At 37.4% G+C, this 20744-nt stretch overlaps 1 protein-coding gene across 19 annotated transcripts in view; it reads left to right on the top strand.

Annotated features, from left to right (window-relative positions):
* The window catches only part of LOC126987850 (uncharacterized), a 122452-nt gene extending 102004 nt beyond the window's left edge, over positions 1–20448 (top strand). For 15 of the 19 annotated variants that reach the window (XM_050845289.1, XM_050845285.1, XM_050845288.1 and 12 more), the window contains 3 exons: positions 2392–2631; positions 14160–14284; positions 16879–20448. In XM_050845289.1, the coding sequence (XP_050701246.1) occupies positions 2392–2631; positions 14160–14284; positions 16879–17041 (528 nt within the window). In that variant the 3' untranslated portion in view covers positions 17042–20448. Of the gene's footprint in view, positions 1–2391; positions 2632–10305; positions 13235–14159; positions 14285–16878 lie in introns of those variants that run through there. The other 4 variants (XM_050845287.1, XM_050845286.1, XM_050845293.1 and 1 more) reach the window with 4 other exon arrangements.
* The last annotated feature ends 296 nt before the right edge of the window (positions 20449–20744 follow it).

Here is a 20744-nt window from a genome sequence, read left to right on the forward strand (position 1 = left end):
AGAAATTCTAACAAAAAAGTTTTTTGTTTGCCCAGCGTGACACAGTCTCTGCCTAAATTCCCGTGTTGGACACAAGGCCACTGTATCGTGATAAATGATCATATCTAAAATAAACAAATGTAAGTTTGTTAATGAAAATATACACACCATTTAAAATGGTTTTATTTGTTGCTGTCTTTATGAAACTACATTCCGGAAGTAGCATCTGAGTAAGACATGACCAAATATATTTTTGTAATTTTGTTTAGTAAAGTGTTTCTTCTGTGTGAAGAAATAGACAAGCCAAGCTTTTTATAGTAGGTTAAAATAATAATAGAAGGGACTAATAGTAAGGCTAAGCACAGAAATGTTAGCAGTGTGGTAAGATTAATGAGTGTTTTCCTAGTGTTTAGTAGGGTTGGTACTAGATTGCTTTTTATTTAACTTTCTTTGTTTAATTTGCCAAAAAATATTTTTTTTAAATTACTTAGATGGGAATCCTAAATCAGGATCTAAAATTATGTTGAAATCTGTCATTAATACTTCTTTCTTAATTTTTCATACCAGTCGATATCTGTTTATGATTTATTTGTATTTTGGTATTTCATATTTTATGTTTTCTGAGGAAAACATGCATTCATGACACTAGCTCCAGTTCTGTCAAGTCTTGTTTGTTCATATCTGACCACTGAAACTGTGCATTGAAAGTAATATCCATGGATGATTTTACTCGCTACTATAATTGCTAGAATTTATTTCCTGGTGTAATCCATAGGGCATGCTCTATAAAAGATAAGACGATCTCTGAGGGAGGGTGGTAAAGATTATGGTGTAGTGCAATGAGTTGTACAGTCCAGCTGGAGAAGGTAGTGGAAACACTCTTTATGCCACCTCTCTTAGTTCAGTTTCAAGGAACAATTTACAGAATTCATTAATTAAGAATGAATTTAATTTCTCTGGAAAAATTCAAACAGCTTGAAAACAGCATCTTCACACCAAAGATAACAAATTGTATATGTTTTGTGCAAGCTCCAGATATATAACCAGATGTCACTGATTTGTGCCCCAAAGTGTGTTGGTCAATTCATATGCATCTTTCTGACCAGCACTCAATCAGAGAAAAAAATGTGCTAAAAAGCTGAGACTGGGCACAGAAATTTAATCTTCGTCAGAATATTGAATGTCTACCAATATGATTTGACATAGGTTATTTCTATTCATCTCAGATTTTTGGTGTATAGTTATATTCCTGATATGATTACTGTGTGGAATGATGCATAGAACTTGGCAACCACACTCTATATCAGTTTCAGTTTTGAAAAAAAATAATGGTCCCCTCAGCATGAGTCAAATGGGATTTCCAACAGTTTTGGGGGAGAGATTTGCTCCCCTATCTTGGTGCTCAGAATATTGGGTTCTTCAATGCTGCATTTTATTATTCTTTCACTAAATGGTTATTTTTTTCCAGTGTTTTCTCTGCACCCATCAAAGCATGTTCTCCTCACTTCCCATGATGGTTTATTTTATTATTTAGTGTCATAAAATAGATATCATAGATAATTTGATATTGTAATCATCTCAGTTATTTAATGTTGATAAATTTCTCAGCCCTTTTAAGTCTTGATAATTTCTTTATCTAATGACTTTCATCACTTTTATAATTCTTTGCTCTGAGTAACATTTGCTTATTGGAATGATCTGAAATACAAGCAAGTCATAGACTGGAAGGTTTCTTATTCAGTTCTATCTGTGCTCACAACAATGTTCTATAGAGATGGTTTCCAAAACTGTGGTCTTGAAACACCTCAGTAGATGAATGTTAAAGTGCTTGTGTTTCAATAATATAAAGGCTTATAATAGCAGTTACTGCTGTACTGGTGTGTCATTATTTGACAATGCTTGTATTTCAAAATACCCTACAAATAATGTTAATCATTATCCTAGAAATACAATGTGTTTATAACAATGCTAATGTTTGTTTCCTCCTATTTGCCCCTCTCCCATTTGCTGCTTTTGCTTACCTTTTGCTTACCAACTTCCTTTCACTTTATCAACCTCAACTATCACAATTCTTCTTTTTATTGCATGTATTACTTTTTTTCACTAAAACTTGCTTTTTGATGCACTTATTCTATATTACTGCCTGACTATACCATATCAAATAACTCAACATTTCATTATTTAACAATCCTGTAAATGCTTCCCCATGATTTCTCTCTTATTTTCATTATGGCTGTGCTAATGCCATGCATAACTATTATTGAATTTTTTATTGCTGGCAATATCATTGGTGATATAAATAAAATACAATATATGGTAAAATTTGCATAATATCTGCTGCACTGCCTCTGCTGCACAAACACTGTGCTGGCTGGCGCTGCTGTGTTGCTGTGCTGTCTTGCTGCTACACAGGTTAAATCCTCACAGAGTGCCAAAAAGGCAGCTTCCCTGCGTGCCAAATTTGAGAAGTGGGAGAGTGAGGTGGAGCGCAATAATGAATACAACCAGAGCATCGACCGGTATGAGGACGAAGAGGAGTGTATGCCTTCCATTGACACCGCCCGGAACCTCCGTGCCATGTTTGAGAACAAGGCCCAGGAGGTAACCCGGCCGGCAACGGAACGTCCCAAGGTCAAGGTCAACAGATTTGTGGTGAGTACTCTGAATGTCACAGGCGTGTTTCTCTAGTCACAGAAAATAACACTAAATACCAAAGTCAAGTCTTTTTGTATTTCTCTTGTCTGGAAAGTACATCTAATTTAAGCACTACACTTAAGCAGCAGGTACACCTTTATTTATTCCTCAGAGCTTTATTACAGACAATACTGACTCAAGTTTTACCATTTAGGTATGTCATCACCTTTCTCAGTTGAGATTGGCTTCTGATTCTGACTGTCTGCTAAATGTCTCCCCTACTTTTGCTGCAAACAGGGCCATTAAGATTACATAGGTTTATTAAATATACACTTCAAAAACATGACTTTTATGAGCAAGTCAAGAAGTCATTAAAATGGAAAATAACTTTTTCTAATGTAGTTCAGTATAGATGCAATATAATGATGTATATTAAAAAAAAGACATATTTCCTTCTTGTAATTCTAACTAATCAATGACATATTGTGCTAAGGCTGGCTGCCAGGCAAAGTTCCTAGGTCATTGCCAATTCTTTGTTGTATTTGTTGCATGATATAGTTGTACAGTGTGATGAATTTCAAGTGTTTGTACTTTTTCATGAACATTGAATGGCTTGTGTACTAATACAGACAGAGCATGTAGCATTTTGCCTAAAAATGGTTTGGATGTTGTTTAAATTATTAGTGATTGTGTCATGTACATAGTGTTCAGGAATAATATATATTTCTTACATTGTTTATTAATTTATTTGGAAATATTCTGAAGTTGTTGTTTACTCCTGATATAAAGCAATCAGACAATTATTTAATGAATATTATTTTGAAATATTGCAAATTTGACCATTTTCTTGAAGTATTAACTGCATTTAAAACCTTGAGTAACAATGTGTTATTTTGGATAAGCATTGATTTGCTGAAAGTGAAAATAGTGCATGTGTATGATAATAAGCTTGCACTTTTATAAACCTCTTAATTTTGATGTGATATTGCAGTTGTTCCTTGTATTGTACATTGCTTTCAACTAACAATAACCTTAAGTAGGAGAAACCTGTATAAAAATGTATGTTCATGCATTCATTGTCAGCAAAAAAATAGCAAGAAATTTAAATTCTGCCTCCATGAAGAAATAAGCAATAATAGCTGTTATAGTGGTTCACCCAAGCCTGAGGTGTGCATTATTGTGCCCTGGCATACTGCTGTCACACAGCATGTCTGATTGTGTGGATAATGTGTGATAGCCTACACATAGGAAACAGTTATCAGTGTCCATAATATGTAGGCAACAATAACAAATACAAATTGAGAATCCCTTATCCGAAACACCTGGCACCGAAAGTGTTACCAATTTCAGATTTTTTTGGATTTCAGAATTTTATACATTTTCAACAATATCTTTACACCACAGGGCACATGACATGCGATAATCACAATGAGTAATGGGCGAAAGTGTTTCTGTAATGACTGCTTGATTTATAAATGCTTATAAATCGTGTTTTTCAACTTGAAATATAACTTTGCAAGTAAGAAATGCCAATTCCTTTATAAAATGATGAGATATGCACTCTTTGAGAGGCATGAGAAGTGTGGGCAGTATGATACGGTTTCCCAGCAGCACCGACACCCGGGGCTGCCAGACCTCTCTCCTCCCTCCTTCTTTCCTTCCTTCCTTCCTCTTTATTCATCTTCCTACCTCCTCCTCATCCATTCATCCATCCATATCTAGATTTGTCCCTCCATGGAGGGACCATTGGCCTTTGTCATGTGACAGCCCATGAAGAGGGAGCTAACAGACCAACTTTATCAGCTGTCACCGACCAAAAGTCAGCTCTGTCAATGAGGATTGGCGTGTTGATCTCTGCCCTTCTCATCCCATTTTATTTTTTCTTTGGAGGGCTTCAGCACCCTCCTCACTTCCCATATATACCTCATCGAGAGTGGCTTGCGCCCGTTCGGTAGGTGTCTTCCTACCTACTCCAGGTTGAATCACTATAATACCAAACGAGGGAACATGCAACCCAGTGTATAGGACTCCAGCATTCAACTGCCTCCATCTCCCCTATTCTCAGCCGAGCACGGCAACATCATCACTACTGGGAATATTATACTACTGATGCGTTACTGTACCCTCTAACCCTACATCATGTAAATAAAATATTGGTTATTTAAAAGGACTATGAACTATTGTGTTTTGGTCTCAAATTGCCATACAGGGCACTGATGAAGAACACCTATTTCGCCAAATTTTATCTACGCAGCACACGCTCGTGAGCAGAAAATCGCCCTCTAGCCCATCCTTTAGGGGTTAATGAATGCCACAGTGTATGTGGCAAGTCATGTTAAAACACAAACAATCACCAGGCACAGTAGCACGGCACAAGACTCCTCACTGTCCAGACAGAGGCACGAAGCTCCTCACTGTCCAGACAAGTACATGGCACAGCTATTCACTGCCCAGACACAGGTACACGACACTCAGCTACTCAGTCCAGTCCAGGGCAGAGGTCAGGGTGTAAGTTCCTCGGCTCCAGCTTCCAAATTGCAACTCTTGTCCTTGGCATCCAGCTTGCACCTGACTGAGCAACTATTACCCCACACACAAACACACAAACAACACACACACCAACAAACATACATACAAACACGCACTCTCGTAACAATATAAATCCTGCTAATTTTCTTGGTGGCAGACGGCACCAAGGCGGCTTAACCCTTAAGGGACACAAAAAAATCTGAGAGGTGACTCCGGAGAATGCAAAAAACAGCCATTTTTCAAGTACATTCTTCATAAAAGCTCATGTGATACTTATAATATAACAAATGAAAATCATAGTGAAATAACTAATAATAACAATTAGAGATATGCAAATAAGGTCTATGCATGCACATGAGATAAAAGACTTGGCTTTATGTGCAAATTTCCTTGTATGCCAAAGCCAAATAAAAGAAATTAAAGCTGTATCCATCACAATTAGCTGTGGGACTGAGCCTCTAGGCCTATGTATATGTGCATTTAGCCTAAGGGTGTTCTTTAGTGCATTTTAGAAGTACATAGAACAACAGCGAAGGTCACGAGGAAACAAGGGAAATATAAGAAAATTGAGGCGTCCGCACACAGGACACTTGTCCTTTTACAGAACCCACCAATATTTCTGCCTGTGAGTCACTCGTCTTTTAGGGGTTGATAATTATAATCAGCGATCTTGTAAATTAATGAAAAGGCTTTTTGCAATAGTACTGATAAAAAATTTTACTCAAAATCAACTATAATCGATGGTATTTGTTATCGCTGCCTGCATATCATTGATACTGATGACTGTTTCCTATGCGTAGGCTATCATACATTATCCACGAAATCAGACACGCCATGTGACAGCAGGGTGCCAGGGCACAATGATGTATGTACACCTCAGACTTGGGTGAACCGACTATAACACCAAATTTAAATATGTAGCTGAGAAGAGTGCAAGTGCCAGCAGTGTAATATTTCCTCTTTTCATTCCATACAACTTTAAGGAGAGACTTCCCCTACATTCATTATTCAATCTCTTATCTTGGACATTGCCCAAGCAAATCTTGCTCTTATTGGCTTACCCAGTGAATAGTGATGCCCTACTAGGGTGAGGATTCTACATACAACATTTTTTGTTTGTCAATATTCACATTTATGAAAGATTTTGTCTTCTCACTTTTATCTTTCATTTAGACTAGCGAGTTAAGTGGTGATGGATCGGAGTCATAGTTTTTCATATAGCATTTTTTCCCATCATCAATCAGTCTGTTAATACCCATGAAAAAATGTTCATCTTCAAGCTCCCATTTTGGGGGAGAATATAATTATAGTCTGGCTTTATACACACATGGAATTAGCTGATGGAAGAGAAACTACAGTGTCTATGATCCTCATTAGTCTACTTTACCCACATCCCCAACATTTCACTCACAAACTGCTTGTGATCTGTCTCCTCTCATGGCACTATAAGAGAGTCACCATTAAACCACCATTACAAGCACTTTGAGTGGTCATTTCAATGGAGCGCACAACAGCTGTTGCTGGACATCCCAGCCTCTTTGGAGAATCTCGTTCAGCAACTAGTGGTGTGCTAGTGTCAACTAACTGTATTTATTTGGCTTCTTAATGAGTTTTCAAGCATGCCTTTCAAATGTTAAGTGCATAAAGATCTCGTACATTTTTTGTTTTCTCATATATAATTTTGTTTAGTATTTTCATTGATATACAAAATCTGAAAGAGTTTTTGCATATATTATATTCTAATTGACAGGATTTTCCATTTAGAAAATATTATGGGGAAACTGTGTGACATGCTTCACTTAGCGGGTTTTCATAAAAATCCTAGATTTATCATTTTCTTTTCAATAGTTAGTTTTCATGTGAATGTAATTTTATCTGCCATCAGTTGTCTAAATGGCGGAGAGCATTTTTTTTCATCATATGAAAAATGAATAATTGAAGTTGAGTTTAATGCCCTGAGAACACCGTCTGGACTAAAGGCATCTCTGGTGGACTTTTTTTATTCCATAAAGATAAATGCCCATAGCAGTAATTTAAATACCCAAAGGGTGGGCATGGCATGCCAGCCATAGTGAGTTTGGTATGAGTCAATGTTGTGTGCCATTTTAAATTGATATGACAAAAAAGAAAAGAAAAAAAACATACCAATGTATTCTTGTGTATCTGGTAACCATGCTGGCACCTTTGTGTGTCTCGCCCACTCAGCTTTCAGTGTGCTAAGTGCATTGAGGTGTCATTAGTTAACAAAGATGCTTGGGAGCAATGAACATATAAATAAAGGCTTTGAACTCTTAAAGAAACCAAGGATAATATCAAACCTAAGAAAAAGAATAGGAAGGAAGAAAATGCTTGTACAGGCAAAGGAAGGAATTTCTCATCAAACTTGGTGACAATTAGAGGTGTGGCATGTTCTGATACCCTCATCCTCAAGCACGTAAGTCAATTTAATCACAGGTAGTCCTCGCTTTACGACGTATATGACTTCTGACTGCTCTCAGTTACGACCAGGCCAAAATACATACCTATTAGTATTATATATTTGGTTAAGTAATGAGTTGACATTTCAAATATCCCATCGTGGGTAGAGCAAGCGTCGCCCTTGGAACTGGGCCAACAGCCGTGAGTGTGCCTAGTTCATCTAAAACTGACAACTTCACACACCTCACTCCCACCCAGTTTCCTGGCCCTACCATTCATTATTACTAAAAACTGAGTATCATCATTTTCCTGAGAAAATTCTGCATCACATTAGCGTAAATTTGTAGCAATAAAATAAAAACAAATATACGATGGGTTCCTATTATCAAAACCCTGGGGACATACACATAGGGTAACTCATAGCCAACCCTGTCAGTGCCAGTAGTATCACTGAAGTCACTGAAGATATTGATTGTGTCCCGAGGAGGCCACTTGTATAATACAGAGTTGGGTTTGGCATAGAACACCACCTTCTCATGAGTTTCACACATCTTGGTGGGAAAGTACTCTGCAATAAGAGACATGAAGCCTAGAGTTTACTTCAGCCTCATTCATATTATATGCTCATCAACCAGAGCAACTTTAATCAGAAATGGCTGTGGTTGGCTGGAAATGCCTGTGTCTATCCTCTGAAAATGGACACCATTGCTCATGCTAGATCAGCAGTAGGTATAATTCCCACTACTGATCTCCCCACTGCCAGGCCTCCTCATTTCAGAGAGTCCCACTATATCCACCTTCAGCCTTCTGGGCTCATTTGGTAGGTAGGGCAGTCAGTGATCTCTGGGAGACTCAGGACGTTCCAGGAGCCCACGCACAGAGCCCTCCAAAGGTTAACCCTAGGTTTGGTTCTGCAGGCGGGTACAGCTTCTGTGTCTCTGAAGCCACCCCCAAAACAACTTGAGGAACCCCCCAAAAAATTATGTATTAACTGGTTTTCAGCATTGTAACTTTACTTGGTTGTGATTAACATGAAATTGGAAAGAAAACTTTGATTGTTTTTCCCAAAAATATATATCAAAATTACAAAATGCATTAGTACTTTTTTTCATTATTTTAATAAAAATGAGGATTCTAGAGTTGAAATATCATGAAATGAAATGTACTGTTGAAAATTTTGTCATAATTTTTTGCATATTATGAAACAACTTGGCTCTAGAATTAACTTTTTTATTTAGAAAAAAAAATTGCAAATACCTAAAATTTTATTGTAAAAAACTCACAGGAGAGTTTTTTAGGAAGCTAGTAAAGTATCCCATGGGCAAGTAAACAAAAATTGGAGCACAAACAATAGAACATTCACACACACACACACACACACACACACAAATATATATATATATATATATATATATATATATATATATATATATATATATATATATATATATATATATATATATATATATATATATGACAAATTCAAGTTATGTTTTGAATAGCATACAGTTAATCTGAATGGCAGTAGACTGAAGGTCATTCAGATTATCAAATTGTTTGGATTACTGATTATCTTGTTAATCAAGTAGTAAGCAAAGCAGCTCTGCCAGTCCATCTTACGAATCTCTTGGTGGGCCATCTTCCACTGCTCCTCACTCCTCAGCCACGGCTGTCGTCTGTTTATTTACATGCAGCCGTTCGGTACCCACGTACCCACGCTCATACTCACAACCATTTTCCATTCATAAGGACAATCAACAACTCGCTCCCGGTTGGGCATACGGGCTAGCGCGGTTGCCCATAGCCCCAATGGTTGGACACCGCCTTTTACGGCAGCACGCATGACACCGACGGTAGGTAGACGTGACCCGTACATGTCAAAGCAGCGCGAAAGTCGTGGCGGTAATGTGCGAAAGTCGTGATAGTAAGAATTTAGGACTAAGCGCTAAACTTGAGGATCGCGAAATTCGGATAGTGCGAAACTCGAGAGGGTACTGTAGTCCGAAAATCAAACGAATATATGGCTGTTGACACCCTGACTAAACTTAAATCTCTCCCGAGTCTCCTGTTTCTTGTTCTTGCTGCTCGAAGCCACTGGGCATATTTGACACCTTATTTGATTTTTTTCATGATTTTTTATTTTAGGAATTTTTGTCAGCCATTGAGAAGATTCAGACTATGTATTGGGATTTAGATTATCCATGTTCAGATTATCAGACTTTTACTGTATATATAAGTAATGACCACAGACAAGAATCAAAGCCATGGCAAAATTTTACCTTAATGTCATGGGAAAGCAAAAATTTATATTGTATTGCCATCTATTCATCATGCATTTTGAGCAGTGCTCACCCTTCATTAAGAGAATGACTGACCCCAACTGAAATAGGGGAGCAGAGTTTTAGAATAGTTTAGAATGTGAAGATGAGCAGGATAGAGGAGAGGATTGTACAAGGACAGGTGTTGAGACTCAGGCATGGCCCACTTTCAAGGGGAAAGTAATTAAAAGGTGTCAGATTGATAACTGTAATTGACTTTGAGAATGATATCCAGACCACTGTAGACAGCAAAGACAGAACTGAGTTCTGTTATGTCAGGACTCACCTTTCAGATTTTGTATCAATACTAACAAGTATTGATGGAGTGAGTAACATTAGGCTGACCAATAGTAGTTGCACGAAGCTAATCCTCCAAACCACTGAACAAACAAGGGACTCACTGAATGCTCTGCCTCCCCCCCCTCAGTGAAGACTTGACACAGTACTGGAGACTCCATCCCCTCCCTTCAGCACCAGCACAGCACCAGCCCCACCACCACTGCTGCATCCACTCTTCTCCATTGCTACAACACTTGGTTGATTACTGCTCATCTTGTTAAGTGTTTCACATGTGAAAATGCTTCCTTACTTTGGTTCAATTTATGCACTAGTACATATTTAGCCATTTCCTGGTAAAACAATAACATTTCCATAACCAGCAAGTATTTTCAAGTTCGGAGATATAAACATTTAATCATTTGGATGAAAAGCAATTATGTACTTTCAAAATATATAAGTTAACAGGGAAATAAAGACTATTGCTGGAAACTATTAAAACTAAATATTTCCGAGGAATGAATTTAATAGTAGAAGAGGAGGAAGTATTTCAGTTGAAAGCTCATGTGTATGTACCTTGAATTGGAAAGATTCATGTAGTGATGTTGACTTCATTATTTTGTGAGTTTTAATTGTATGAATAACATATTGACATGCCATGTAGGATAAACACAGAGAAAGGAAGATTTATTATAATTGTTATGAGTTATGGGACACTTGACAGTGATATGATGTTAACTGTTTCTGTGTTGTAAGTTTTTATTGTTCTTCCAGAGGCCTAGTTTGTCTTGTGTTATGTAACGCTGCTACTATTCATTGAAGCAACTGCCTATCTTAAGTGGTTGTCTTGAGTTTAGTTTAGTTTACCTAGTTGTAAATTAAACGTGTGTGTGTGTGTGTGTGTGTGTGTGTGTGTGTGTGTGTGTGTGTGTGTGTGTGTGTGTGTGGTCTGACTGCATGATACTCTCAATCACCAGTGTGTATGTGTACACATGCGTTTGCATGCATATATGCAAGTGTGATTTTCTAGATGATGTTGAACCTAATAAGGGATAATTCCCATAATAGGAAGCAAGGGGGGCAACAGATGTCTGTAATAGGAAGGTTTTAAGTTGTTACCCCCTGACAACCACATTTTTTATTACAAGTGCTTGTGCTCTCTAATTACACAGAAATATGTACTATGGTTGCAGAGCCAGAGTCTGAGGTGTGCAGTTTCATGCTCCAGCGATCTTCTGTCCCATGCCATGTCCGATTTCGGGGATAAAATAGGACAGGCTAGCCTACGAATTGGAAATAGTTGTCAGTATCAATATTATATAGGCAACAATGATAAATACTGTTAATTCTGTTAATTATAGTTGATTTTGAGCCTCAAAATGTTAGAAATGTTGCAAACAGCTGTTTTCTCAATTTAATAGGTCATTGATTACCCGTTGTGGAAAAATGTAAAACAAAACAGTCATCTGTGGCATTATTGATGATTTGAAACTCTATATCAACTATAATTAACAGTATTCATCATTCCTGCCTGCATATTATTAATACTGACAACTATTTTCAGTGCATAGGCTATCATTTCTTGTCCATGGAATTAGACATACTGTGTGACATCAGGTTGCCAGAGCACAATAATACCACCTCAGACTCGAGCACCATGACCATAGTAGCATTTCTATTCATTATCAGTATGACTGCAGCCTCGGCTTCCAAGAATAGAGTACTCGATGTTGTCAGTAGAACACCAAGGCTGAATGCTTCAAAGGAAAAAAAAAAAAGAAAATGAATGATATGTTTCACTCTGACCTGAATATTTCGTAATGCAAGAGACTGTAATAAAGATGGAGGTATAGCACGAGTTTACCCATTTTGGTTTATAGTAACTGGAGTGCAGGGCATGGTGATTGTCAGCCAACTCACATTGGATGTGAACAGTTGGGGTGTGGTACTGATGTTATGGACTCAAGTCACTTGTAGTGCAAGAAGTGACTGTTGAGTGGCTGTGGCTGTCTATCCTCTGCCCTGCCCTCCTTTTACCATGCAGGGTCAGTACTCCTGGTTCATCTGGTTCCTTTGTGCTTGCCCTCTGAAACATTTTTTTCAGTTGGTTTATCTGTGCAGCAACAGATTATTTATGTCCTGTACTGTTTAGTAGTGTCAAGACTTGTAAAGATGATTTCCACAGTGTATTAAATGTATTATATTTAGAGTAAGTAAACTAAGTAAAGGTGGGTGCATATGCTATAGGTGCACGTTGCTGCGGTGCTCATCTCCGTACCATTGGCCCTTTGAGCCTGTGGTGGGTGAGAACCCATTACCTTGGAACACAGGCCAATGTGAAGTCTGGAATTGCCACAGTTTACCTTCCCAGGTTTCCCCAGGTACCCATTTATCGACCAACCCGAAAGGGAGGATGAACAGCTGGGTGAGTTGCACGCAAACTGCCAGGGCCAGGATTCAAACCCGGGCCAGCAGAGTCATAGCCAGGCACACTAACCTTTGCTCCACTGAGGCATGGAGTAATTTAATTAAGAAGTGCTTATACAGATGGAAGTAATTTGTGAAAATCTAATACTAAACAACTTTTTAGACAGAAATTCTGTTTCTGAACTACCACTATGATCAAGTCTTAAGGTGCCTTTTTCCTAGTAAAGTTCACACAATACACATGTAAAGTTTAGTAAAATAACAATTGAAAGTTAATTTTACTCAAGCCTTTGAAGTTCATTGTTATTGTGAAAGGCTCATAGCCACAGTACAGTATTAAGATTATGACTTACATAAAAGGTTCTGTGGGTGTCAAGGGTTTAGATAGTTTTTATATGATTGTAGATAAGATAGATATCTATTATGTGCCAAAGCTTTGGTATCTCACCTTAAGACCATTGCATTAATATCATCACATCATACTGAAGTGTAAACTAGCACCATTGCACTCCCTGTGTCTGCTGTGGTACTCACAATGCCTCACAGTTACTTTCATCAGCAGAAAAGCATCTATAGGATTTATGTTGCCATTTTAATTTGTATGTATTTATCAACTTTGTATTTAAATTGGTGAATAAACTACAACACTACAAGTGTGTAACTTAGCATTGCCATTGTGTTTAGTCAAGATGAGTGAACTGCAGCTAATGGTAAGCTATGAAAAGATGTTTGTTGTTTGGTGCTTTGTAGTGTGTTGTAATATTATTGAAACGTTGATATTGAATAGAGGAATTTTCTCACCTACAGTGGAAACTAACTTAACTGATTTGGGTATTTTTATCTGTTATTAATTTGCTGATTTCTTTTTGCAAATGTTTTTTTCCAGATATGTATGTAAATGTTATGTACATGCATAATTAACATGATACAGTACTAATGATCTAACAAATTTATGCATTATGACCAAAGACTAATAATGCCTGTTGTCTGGTGGGAATCATAAGGAGGCTAATGCTCCAAACCAGTACTTTGTACTGGCATTTGTAGCTTTGTTGTAGTATAATAACACATGACTTATTTTGAGGCATCAGTGTGACCATTATGATAGTTGTAGCTTGTTAAGTTAATTCATAGGTGAGGTTTTTTTTGTTACTTAGTACAGTAATGTGTGATGAACCTTTTTAATTTCAAAGACGTGACATATTTCCTCAATAATAGTGTTCAGTCTTAGCAAAAATATTCCCAATATATCTTGGAAATTTTCAAATATTAATCATATATAATTAAAGATTTTTATATTTTAGCTTCAAAACTAAGTGAGGTGCTTTGATTCATTTGGTGTGCATTTGACATGACAGTGCACATTCAGCTATCCATATTGCTTTCTCTCTTGTTTCTGTATAGAAGTCAGGGTTTTATTTCTTTTGAGTGTTTGAACTTCACTTATAAGCCAGTACTGCACCATAATGTATTTTTAATCATTCTACTTAATGTTAATTTTTACACTCCAGTAGTACTCAGCATAGGTATGAGAAGGACCGTCCATACCAGAAACCCACATATGTACTACCTTTTCAGGGTGGTGGGGGTGACAAGTGCATGCTGTGTGCCCACACCGTTTATGCTATGGAGCGGCTGGAGGTGGCAGGACGTGTGCTTCATAAAACCTGCTTCAAGTGTTGCAAGTGTAGTACAAAGCTGAGGTAGGTGTGACCTTTCGTTGATATCATTCGTTATGTTCATCTCAATATCTCAGTTACAGTGGTGAACTGTGTTATGCTCTTAAATGGTTCTATAAAAAAGGGCCCAAAACTTCACCCATATGTCCTTGTGACTCAAGGCCTTATTCTTAAGGCCCAGCAGGTACATAACTATATTTTGTCTTATCGCCCCTGCACAATCTCTGCATCCACTGAGGAGACATTGCTTCTGGCATAATATTATGTTTCAACTCAGTGAGATGACCGGAGGATGTACTTTTCCAATTTTCCGTGGAATGATCACTGCTTCAATGTCAGAGACCCCAGTGTGTTTGCCCAGCACATTATGGAGGCGATATATATATATATATATATATATATATATATATATATATATATATATATATATATATATATATATATATATATATATACATATTTACAGTACCCTCTCGAGTTTCGCGCTCGCTTCATTCCGAAAGTACAGCGCTAAACTCAAGGATCACGAAACTCGAGGTATTGAAAACATTGAAAAAGCGCTTATCTGCTCCGACCCATGGAGTTTTTGTTTGTTTTTTTTTTTTTTTTTTGCATGTGGCCTATGGCGCGGATAGCTATTGACCCAATCAGCTGATACGCTCCTCTTCTTTTGACCACAACTTACTGACCTCACAAGAAGATAACCAACATGCTGGTGACTGAGTTTCTGACTAGAATTTCGATAAGTTTCCTGTGAAATGCAGCTGACTTTGAATCTGTACAAAATTCCTGAGAAACTAGCGGTTAGGTGACCGTGTTCACATGTGCTGGGGTGAGATTCCCAGAGATGCACACTAATGGCCTGCGTTAAAAGCTACAGACTAGTGATTTAACTATCGGCATTGACTTCAGATTCACGAAGTTTTCGTTTTGTCATAGTTAGAGGCCGCTGATTGGATGAGCGCCATCGATGACGTCATCGGACTCGGCGAATCACAACCGTGTTTTCAGAACTGTCAGTCAATTGTCAGGGAGCCAGCCGCTTTCAGCTGCGGCTTCAAAATTACCCGTTCTCTCTGCACATTTTCTTCCTTTTTACACAGTATGTATTTTGAGATAATAAGGGAGTAAAGTGGGAAAAAAAGACAGCTCCTCTATGGACCAGTACAAATAAGCACTTTTTCAGTGTTTTCAATACCCTGAGTTTCACGATCCGCGAGTTTAGCGCTATACCTGCAGAACGAAGCAAGCGCGAAACTTGGGAGGGTACTGCATTCAAAATTATTAAAAAAATCTAATAAATGAAACCAAACTCTTGATTTATGCGAGTATTGTGTTCTTGAAGAGGTCGCGTAAATCAAAAACAATGTAAATCAAACAAGAGGTAGGTTTCTATCGAAAAATAAATATTCACTTCATTCAGTGGAGAGAGAGAGAGAGAGAGAGAGAGAGAGAGAGAGAGAGAGAGAGAGAGAGAGAATATCCATATCACCGAGATATCCACTCAGGCACTCAGTCTCAGCCTCACTCGTGTGAGGAAGAAATGAGGGACACCATGAACGACGGGGTAGTATTGGTACCGGTACTGAGCAGTCGGGTACCAGTACTGTACCGTATAGCTGGTACCGTTAGTACCGGTACTGTAATGGTACCTGCCCACCCCTATTGTTGAGTAGCGTGGCAGCGTGGGTACTGTATTGTTGTTCAAGTGGCGCGCGGGAAGAACTGAGCTCAACGGTGTGGCCGCAGCGCCATGTGAGTCCAGTTGCATGAGACATCTGGTGGTCACTCCCTAAAATATCTCGTATAAGTGAAAAAACATGTAAATTAAACATTTATACGGATTTTGGACCCCGCGTTATTTAAAAAACGCATAAACCAAACTTGCGTAAATCGAGAGTTACCTGTACTAAAAAAGTAATCACATACTCTTGTTAGGATAATAGAAAAGTATATTATGTGCAAGTAAGAAAGAAATTGGTGGACAAATGACAGGAAACCCAAGTCAAATTTTTTTCAAAAATAAAAATATATAAAAAAAAATTGGGGGGTCCGATTTTCTTGAAAATATAATATAATTATTATGGTACTGTTTTACACAAACTATAGTCTAATCAAGACTGTAGTTGCAATTTAGAGCTTTGGTGTACTCACTCTAACAGAATGTTGGATTTCACTATTAAACCGAGGTGGACTTTTATTAGTGTTACATCGCTTCTTGCAAAACAGGGGAGGGGGGGGGAGAGAGAGAGAGAGAGAGAGAGAGAGAGAGAGAGAGAGAATGGAATGAATGAACAGAGATTGGGAGACAGACACAATACCTGTAGTATTCCTACTATAGTCCATTGACTCTAACTTGAGCCCTGTGGCTTGGCCCCATTGTTTACAGATCTAGCGATGACCTGTGCATGGCTATCTGTCTCACTGTTAGTCAATACGATATCTATTTATGGAATATGTATATATTCATAATACGATTGCATAGTGTTATGAATGGCTTGGGATTAGAGGGAAAGACAACGACTGAGTTGCACCCAAGGGCTCAAGTTAAAATCGCTAGACTATAGTGGCACATCTTGGTAGTTTATTACATGCAGGTTTTTTCTCTTTTGTTGCAGTATGAACACATTCTCCATAGGTGGTGATGACATGTACTGCACAACACACTACAAGCAAGCGTTCACTGAGAAGGGCACCTACGATGTCTTTACCCCAAACAAAGGCAAGTGGACACGCAAAATTGAAGCAATCAACTCTGAGTCTCCAAAGAGTCAAGAGTAATTTGTTATTCATGGGAACAATTAAGTTTTCAAATAACTGATGGACACCTTGTTGTAGCTGTGGCTGAAGTGAACAATGTTGTTTAGATGGAAGGATTGGCTAGGTTTACAGGTCAGGTTGCATTAAATTCAATTTAGTTTTACATTGTTCTTTCCTATATTATTAATACAAGACTCCCAGATAATCTAAACATTACATGTCATCAGTTTAACCTGAGGTAATTAAAAAAAAAATTATGGTTGCCAGACTACTGCCTGTGTCTGAGCTCCCTTAAAGCTAATCTGAAGTCATTGAGTTTAATTTGATATTTCAGAGATTTATTTTAGTAATAATAATAATAATAATAGTATTTTATATATATATATATATATATATATATATATATATATATATATATATATATATATATATATATATATATATATATATATATATATATATATGTATTAAAAATTTTAATAATAGAAATTGAAGTAAAATGAACTGTTGAATTATGCATCATCTTTGAATAACATTTCCCAATCCCTTTTGCTTAATTTTAGTTGATAAGCTCCAGTTCCAGCTATTTGTGTAAATTTAGAATAACCTGTTATGGCTGCCAGCCTTTAAGATACATTCTTAAGTCTTACCCCATCTCCTATGACACTGGTACTTGCATGTCCCTCATTGGAGTGACCATGACAGAAACCAGTATTTTTTGTACATACATTCTATTCTCACACATGCCAATTACCTCATCCCTCACTTTTATCCTTTTCCCTCAGATATTGAAATATTCAGTTTAACAACAGCTTATTCCTGTTCATAAAATAACATTAGTGTACTTCATGCCCAGCTCAGGGAGACAGCCTGTTTGCCTAGTTGTGGTGAGCCCTTAGCCTCTGCCCTCGAGGTGTGCTTCATATTTACCACAGTAATGTTCACTCACCCCTACCATAGCCATTGACATCTGAAAATGACCTCCAGAATTCAAGTTCAGGCTAATGTGAGAAGCCCTGTCTCTTGGCACTTGTTTTGCAAGTATTCCAGAGAATGTTATTGAATGGCTTCAATAGTCTGATGTAGTTTAAGTGTGTGGTGCACTGACCATGTAACAAACTGTTCAGCACATATTAGGTAAGGTAGTAATTCTATATGTCATGGACTGCCATGCCATAACATAGTGTCCTTTGTATGAGAGTAGACATTTGATCAGGTGGTGTAGACTAGTCATTGCACAGGTATTGTAGTTGCTGCACAATGTTGCCTGCCAGACCCCAAAGCAAACTCTAGGAGCACAATAGACCCAAATTGCCCCCATGATGACCTTCCCCCAGCAATACATGTAAGCAAGTGTTACCACAACTCTAGTGGTTTCAGTTTTTATTACTTTTCTTGATATTCAATGTGACTTATCTGTGCTCAGGGTCACCTGTTAAGGCTCCCTGAGATGGAGGGTTAAGGGGCTGGCAGGAGGCTAGAGACAAGCACCACCACACCCCTGCCTGCTCTAGGGTCCTGGGGGCAGTCACAAGTGGCCCCTGATGGCACAAACACCTTCACTCCTGTGATTCACTCACCTTTAAGTTGTATGTAATGTTTTTATTGAATTAAGTATAATTTTTTAAAGTATTTTAGATACTGTAGGTAAAATGTATTATGTCATCAAAGACTTTAACAAGAACTAGAATATTTTAATGTAATTCCGGACCATGTAGAAATGTAGATTACAAGTTTTGAAAGGTTTACAGTGTGGAAGAGCTCCCTGAAGCCTATATCTAGGGTTAATCAAATTGAAATGAGAGCCCATTTTAGTTTAGCTGCTATACTCTTCCATCTTCATCTTGGTGCAACAGTGATTTTCTTTATTTGGCTCTCAAATATTCAGTTATGAACACTTCTCCTAAAAGAGCAATGACTTACAGCCTGCTTTAATGAAGTTACTACACTTTGTGTCATATTAACTACTTTTTTTAAATATCAGGTAATTGTCATATCGAGAGCATCCTGAGTACACTCAACAAATACCTCAAGTGACATTATTCCTACTGGAGCTAAAAAAAAGCACTGCACCTGGTACACATACCTCTTCCCTGATGGTTTATGCTATATCAATATTGATATGCAAAATATTAATTTTAAAATGTAACTAGTTTTCAGTTATATATATATTTTCTTCCAAATGTTATACCTTTTTAGGATCTCTGTTGTATACTGAGAATACAGAATCATCTCAAAGGAGTGTGTTATTATGATACAATGGATAAATTGTGTGAATCATCAGAGCCAAACATCACTACATTACCTATAACACTCCAATGACACCCATCCACTCGACTCCAATGTTTATTTCCTGATTACTTACCTGCCTTTTATGTAGAGCACTGTTTTATTTATATATGTACATAATGTGTGGTCATCTACGTTGTTTAAGTATAGGGGCTCTTCTTGTTACAATCTCAGCTCTTGCCAATGAAATGTTTATCAGTCAGTCAAAATTATTTGTTGATAGTTATTTCTGAATGTAAGTGTGTACTAACTGAAGTTGAAAAATAGGTGCTCAAAGGGAAAAAATTCTTGTTTTTCCCTCTGGTTGGGTAGAAGGCTTTCAGGTGCTGACTTCAAACATTGTAGAGTAAATTATTGTATCATTTCTTTGACTAAATTGTTCTCCATATGTGCTCAGTCTTCATTAATCACCTTGAAACACATCTGGTAAGCATCCAACATGAATGCAGTTAATGGGATAGTGACAAGAGAGCTGCTTGATATTTACTTTAAGTACATCATTCACTTCATAGTTTAGGGTGGCATCACATGAACACATTCTTCACTCGGCACTTAGTTTCCAGTCAGCATACCAAAATATCAAAATTTTACTGGCCATTCATGTTACCAAGACATCAAACTTCAAAGAATGAGCTCAGGCAACAGTATTTACCTTGTCAAAGTCAGTTATCACACCATATGAATATTAAGCAGAGTTGTATTTCTAAGGAGAGCTGCTGGATACAGTGTCTAGATAGTATGGTCATGTCCTTTTTATTACCTTACTTTCATTTTATTCACATCATGTATGTTTTGATCAACCTACATTATACCATATGTATTATTTGTATATGCAACTGTTGTCATATCACACTGGTAACAAGAAACTGCCTTTATTGTTGCCAGGGTTACTTATCATATCATTCATATAATCTAGTGGCACATGAGAAAACTGATCACACACAGACACATGGACAAAAAAGGATAATCATTGAAGGCTGTGGTGCCAAGGATCATGGTACTTGCTAGATGATGCCTAATGATGGACAACCAGAAGTATATCATATCACATGCAGTTTGTAATAATAATAAGCCTAATAGTATCTACAATTAAGATATTTCCAATGCACTATTTATATTCAATAAAACAGAGATGTATACCCTTGTTTATCTACCTTTATGTCTTCACTAATTGTTGCTCGCTAGAAACTTCTTATATTTTTAACCTTTGTTTCAGGTGTCTGCTGCAACATTTTCCACATAAGTGTAAATGGTATTATTGATGCAAATTAAATGAAATATGAAACTTGTGTTTAACTTCATATATCTATTTATATACTTTTTTTTTGTTGTTGTTAACTGGTCTATTAGTCTTAGCTTTAGCCATCCGCTTCTTGTTCGTCCTGTCAAAACTGCCACCAATACCACTTCTTCTCTGTCTGAGATGTTTGCTTAC

Source organism: Eriocheir sinensis, chromosome 66, assembly GCF_024679095.1.
Source record: "Eriocheir sinensis breed Jianghai 21 chromosome 66, ASM2467909v1, whole genome shotgun sequence".
NCBI classification, from domain to species: domain Eukaryota; kingdom Metazoa; phylum Arthropoda; class Malacostraca; order Decapoda; family Varunidae; genus Eriocheir; species Eriocheir sinensis.